Genomic DNA, 6,319 nt, shown 5'->3' with positions numbered 1-6,319 from the left:
GCACCAAGGTCATTCTGGTGTCCCTAGCACTTACAATCCCATTGAATTCTTTTTAATCGATATAAAATGTTATTTCCAAATTTTCATTTGTAATTATTTTGCCTTTTCTGGAATGCACCAAGGTCATTCTGGTGTCCCTAGCACTTACAATCCCATTGAATTCTTTTTAATCGATGTAAAATGTTATTTCCAAATTTTCATTTGTAATTATTTTGCCTTTTCTGGAATATATCTCTGCAACCATCAACATGACTCAAATCTAGTCAGGCTGCCTATAAAATCTAATTCTAATCCAAGACACAGAAAAGATCTTCACTGAAGGAAAGATTATAGCAAAACTCTTATAATCTAATACTAGAACAAGGCATGAATTATTATCATGTACAACCATAAAGATTAGTGTCATTTTTGGAAAGCTATGAAAACATAAAATTGCCATGAAATATGTCCAGAAATATGAAGCATAGCTAATTCTGTGACAAGACTTTTCCCAACATAATAGAAATGTTGGGGCTGTTTTCCATAATGAGAGACTAAAGACAACTCTGAAGATACATTGGGATGAAGTAGCTAGGGAGTGCGATCCCCTCTTTTGCTAGATCTAGCAGGCTACTTGTCCAGAACCGGGACCTTGGTTTTAACACACATAAAAATTTACATTTCATTCCTACTGACCTTTTCTGTACAAAAAGATCACAATACAAAGCACAAACCTGTACATCATAGGTCCCATTTAGTAAAACAGGCCTTGAAGAATTGATGTCCTGCAGCACACCAGAAAGCACAGAACGGTTGACCTTCTGGAAGTCTTTGGAATGGCTGAACTGCACCATGTTGTGAAGGGCCAAGATTTTGCTGTCCAGCTCAGCATCTTGCCTGGTGCGGTTATGCAGTCCTAAGTGATACTTTCGGAAGTGCTTAATCAGATCTGTGGGGTCGTTGCCATAATAACCATATCCACAGATATTGCATTTAAAGTCCTGAAGCTCTGGAGACAGAGGTGCCGGGTCTGGGTTGTCATTCACCAGTAAGTCGGTTTTGGATTTATTCAGTCTTACACCCCCATCTGAAGGCACTTGTGGGTTTTTTGAGGCCACTGAAACTGGGCTCAAACCTTGACAATTGGCTTGACCACTCTGCACTTGCCCTGTTTCCTCGGTAGCCTTTGGTGACATCTTATGATCTTCCTTTGTCTCCAATGAGTCCCCTGATGGGGTGCAAGCCATATCTTGAGGGTCATCTGCCTCTGCTCTTTGAGGAGACTTCAAGGGCTCACAGACTCCCCCAGCAGCTGGAGATGAGAAAGCCAACATATTTCTGTCTGTCACCTCATCATGCGGAAAGGAGGGAAGGTTTCCTCCCTTACTGGGGCTTTCATAATTGAAGCCAGCCTTCTCACTCAGGACAGAGCTTTTTAAGTCCTTCTTACTGCTAGAAGATGGATCTTGAACATGCAAGCTGTGTTCGTCCTTATTATTTAGTTCTGCAACATCACTCTGATCTGTATTTTCTGACATCTGATCTGCAGAAAATTCTTTGTTCTTTGCAGATACCTTGCTTTCTGTGCCTGTAGGCTCCAGGGTCTGGCCCTCGCCTTCACTAGCAACGTTTCTCAGAGGGGGGTTCTTTTTCCGGACCATATCTGTAAAAATACAGGGAAAAGGCAGATACAGGGTTATTTGAAAGTTACAGACATGTAACAGAATCTGAAATATTTTACTTATTCTATTCAAGTTTTTTTTAGGTACATAATAAAATACTTCCTCTAGGAAAAATTCAGTTTTAAAAATAACAAAAACATTGAGACCAAAGCAAACAATTTACATTTAGAATTATTTTTGTCACAAGAGTAGCTCATTTATTATTTTTGGCTCATTTATTATTTTTAAATAGTTTTTTGAATATTAAGGACTCATTTTTATTGCTTAGTCTATCCTTCCTATTACTTATTCTTTCCTGCCAATTATATTTTTGCCTAATTTCTTTCTTTAGTTATAATTGATAATATATACACGTGTATATATTTATACATGTTGTATATAATATGTACACGTTATGTTTATAGAATATATATACATATTTATGTTTATACAATTACATGTTTATTTATATGATATGTATATGTATACATTAACATAAATTGTAACTGTTACACTGTGCAACCAGGATATAAATATAGTTTCAATTAAAATATCTTCAGAGTCAAAAAGACAGAAACAGCCATGTTATACACAGAGTAAAAACTGCCCTATTACTTGAGGAAATGGAAGATAACAAATGTTTCATCTCTGAACTACCAACAAATTTCTTTAAGCCATTAGGGGCTTGCCTGAAAGTCAGAAGGTCTGAGCATCATAGTGGTCAGGTCAGGTTTTACCAGGGCTCTATTCAACATGATGGAGAACCTAACTAAACCCCAGGTTTCAACACACAGCCTGAGGAAATAATACCAGTGCCACCATCAGTAGCACACTGAAGTTAACTAAAGTAAAACATTAAGTTGAACCATATGACATTGCCATTTTGTGCTCAAAATGACAAAATACTAGTAATTGCCTATGGTTCACCTTTACCTGCTAGCTCAAGTGTGCCTTTTAAGTTGGTGGCATCAGTTACTAAGGTTAAAATAAGAACGCTGTGACAAATGCCTCTACAGAAGTCTAATGAGTCAGAATTCTAACGATATAAAGAAATAAGAAACAATTTGTGTCACGTCAATTAAAGAATGCATTGACAAAGGCTGGCCAATGACTGGGTTCTACGGCTTGTGTTTCTCAATCATTCAGCTGAAAAACTGTCTAGTGCTGGATAAGTCATCACCCCAAATGTCTCTTGGAAAATTCCACCTGTGACTTTCTAATAAAACAAGCCTTCTTTATTAGCCGACTCTGCCATAAGGACAGATTTAACAGAGTTAGTTACACCACGATTATCCAAAATGTGCTGAGAAAATCTAAATTAATAACATGGTTTAGTCGTTTTTGTCTATAATTTCTCACAACTACTGAGGAACCACTTTGGCTTTGGATATATGGGTGTACCTTCGCTTCTGAAAAGCTGGTCAAGCAAAATTTTTATAATATGAATCACTGAACAAGGATAATGCAGTAGTTACAGTATAAGGAATTGTTTACAAGGTAAAAAGTAGCTTTAGTGAATAATGTAAAAAATAGTATAATTGTACTTAAGAAAATATACTGCTCTTTTATACACCAATAATATTATAGATCAAATATCTATAGAATCTTCCTCTTGGAACAAGAGAAAAATTATAGGAAGGAAGATTGAAATTTCAAGGAAAGTGATCATGAAGCAATATAAACCTGCCTGGCCACCTGTGCAAGGTGCTTCTCACATAGGTTCCATTCCATTAGGCCCTAAAATTAACCGAGCTAGGTGACCATCATTAAAAAAGGAAACACTGATTAACCAATTTTTTTAAAGTTTGCATTTCAATGTCTTATTTGTTGATATCAATGTTTTAGGACACCTCTACTCCTCTGTCAGAAGTGGCTAAAGTAGCCTTGGGAACTTGTAACAAGACATGAAAGGCTGAAAGGCAATTTTACTGATAGCCAGCAAAAGGAAAAATAAAAAGGAAAAAAAAAAAAAGAATGGAGAAGCTTCAAAAATTGGTTATCATTTAAAATATGGTTAAGCAAAATATACACTGTTTTAACTTTGTCTCCAGAAAAGGACATTCTAGGTTACAGAATATCAGACATTCCCACACATAAAAATGTGAGGGCTTGGTACAGCATTTCTTGTCTTTCTCTCTAAAATTTCTTGATTGTTTTTTCAATTACACATAATATATTCAGTAACTATAACAATATAATCTTCCATTGGACAAATACTGAATAACTATATTATTTGTATTTTAACATTTTCTCCTTAACATGACTAAAATTTACCAATGCCTCATTTAAATGAAATGAATGAAGTCACATAAAAATGATAAAAATCCCATATAAAAGGCAGGACTTATGAAGAAACAAGGAAGAAATAATCTAATTCATTAAGGTTATCTTTCTACCAAAATGAAGAGACAATGATTTGTGCTCATGTATTAATGTGGAGGTGATTGGGAAAATGGCAACATTTTAAATAGCAAAGAAACTAAGATAAAATAATTAAAAATGTATAGAACTAAATACATTAATATTGAAAAAAATTAACTTATTTTTCAGGACTAAAAGTTTGAGATCTTGCTAATTTATTCTTATCTTGAAGAGATGTAAAGGGGCACAATTTAAAAATTATTCAACCAGCCTCTTTAGTGCCTAAGAGGAAAAATGATTTAATTAAATTATCATCTTTCCAAATTTCAGTTCCTTCTTCCACCCAAGAATAGACATTTAGAATGCATATGACTCACTGACTCCTTATGCTGAATAGAGCCCTTAATAATATACATTGCAAAGAATGTTAAACTACTAAAACTTCAAAGAAGTATCAGAAAGGTCATTCTGGTTTTATTTTTTGTTGTGGGGGCAGGGGACATGTTCTTTTTAGTTGCTGTTTTTTAAAAAAATCGTGGCTAATTTAGTTGACTATACTTTGAAGTAGTTATGGAAAAAATATTTTTTTACTGGAATTATATCATCATAATTTTTCAGAGTGACATATTATGTAAATATAAGCACATTTGCAATACTTCTAAGTGGAAGAAACTCCCCTAGCAAGTCATAAGTTAGATACTGTAAGACCATAGCCACCCTCAAGTTATTATCTCTAAGACAAATAACAGATTGCTCGATGTTTTACTGTGTGCCAAAAACTTTTCCAGTTAACATTTTCTCTTGAAAAAATAGATCACATACTTGTAAAATCATACCCAGCATTGACTTCATAAGGCATGTGGCTTTAGAGTGCTTTTTACAATTATTAATTCTATTAGTCAACTAGCAGGAGGCTAATGCAATTGTCTTAGAAGACGCTCAGAAGACACAGAAGACATTTTGAGAGCTGATCTGTACATCTGCAAAACAAAGCAAAAAAAAAAAAGATTTCCTTCCTAAATGATGTGAACATACTTTAACATATCACACCTAAGATACATTAATATGCCAGCACCATGGGCTGCTTGAAAGATATCTGATAAAAGCATGAGCAGACTAGGACCAAGATCTTCTCCCTCCCCTGGGTTTTAATAAAGTAGCAGGAGAGGGAGGAACATGATAAAAAAAAAGATTACAGGACAAGAAATCATTTTCATAACAGACTATGATGTTGGTGAAATTATGAGGATACTTCAAAAAGTCCATGGAAAAGCAAAATTAAAAGATAGTACAAATCTTTCCGTGATCTTTTTGAAGTACCCTCGTATTTAACCTCTAAAACCCCCTCAACTCTAATGACTATAATACTTAGCTACAGTGGGGTGTGTGTGTGGGGGGGAAGATCTTAATTTGTAAACACCAGCAATGGCTTTTATAGAGGAAACTTTAAAGTAGTTAAAATATATAATGACATCAATGAACCTGAGTCATCAGTTCTGGCAACTCTATTTTAAATGTTATTGTTCTATTACATAGCAATATCCTTCATAAAGGCTACAAAAAACAAGTTCAAAATGCCAGATAAAGTAGATCCACTGTAAACTGACATTTTAGATAATGGGTCTAAAAGTGAATTGGACAAAGAGGAGTTGAAAGATCTAAAGGACAACTATAGGCTCAAAATTGCTAATTGTGAGATAAAAAATCGACCTCTGGGGTGCAATCGTGAACATGCCCACATTTATATCAGTTACCACCTATACAAACACTTAAATGCTCCTTAAACAGCCCATGTAATGCGAATGCAGATTATGAGGGGTCTTCAAAAATTTCTTGGAAAGATTCGTATTTTTTTTTAACTTTTATTTATTTTTAGCATATTGATTCTTACAAATCATGATATTTCTTTAGGCCCTTTGCCCAACCTATCACTTCCAAAACCCCCTCTGGCCTTCCCCACCATCTCTAGTATCCTTAGGTTTGTTCTCTCCTTCTGAAAGTTCAACATATTGTTGTGGTCTTTTCTTTCTTTTATTCCTTCCTTCTTCCCCCCTCCCCTCCCTCCCTTTCTTTCTTCTTAGCAGCCAGTTATGAGTGAGAGCATGTGGTATTTCTGTTTCTTTGTCTGGCTTATTTCACTTGACATAATTTTCTCCAGATTCATCCATGTTGCTGCAAATGGCAGAATTTCACTTTTTTATTGCTGAGTAGTATTCCATTGTGTATATATACCTAAGTGTCCATTGATAGACTGGATAAAGATTCATATTTTAATTCCATTTTTCCACTAACTTTTTGATGTACCCGTGAATGTGCCA

General features: G+C 34.9%; 1 protein-coding gene across 1 annotated transcript in view; it reads right to left on the bottom strand.

Annotated features, from left to right (window-relative positions):
- LOC103602565 (zinc finger transcription factor Trps1) overlaps window positions 1–4,930 on the bottom strand; it is a 38,901-nt gene extending 33,971 nt beyond the window's left edge. Inside the window, exons 1-2 of the mRNA XM_008586982.1 lie at window positions 4,824–4,930; window positions 714–1,642 (exon numbers count right to left, since the gene is read on the bottom strand). Coding sequence (XP_008585204.1) covers window positions 714–1,642; window positions 4,824–4,860 — 966 coding nt within the window. The 5' untranslated portion in view covers window positions 4,861–4,930. The remainder of the gene's footprint in view (window positions 1–713; window positions 1,643–4,823) is intronic.
- Between the last annotated feature and the right edge of the window lie 1,389 nt (window positions 4,931–6,319).

Source organism: Galeopterus variegatus, unplaced genomic scaffold, assembly GCF_000696425.1.
Source record: "Galeopterus variegatus unplaced genomic scaffold, G_variegatus-3.0.2 Scaffold4197, whole genome shotgun sequence".
NCBI classification, from domain to species: Eukaryota; Metazoa; Chordata; class Mammalia; order Dermoptera; family Cynocephalidae; genus Galeopterus; species Galeopterus variegatus.
This window is presented reverse-complemented; position numbering and strand designations above follow the sequence as displayed.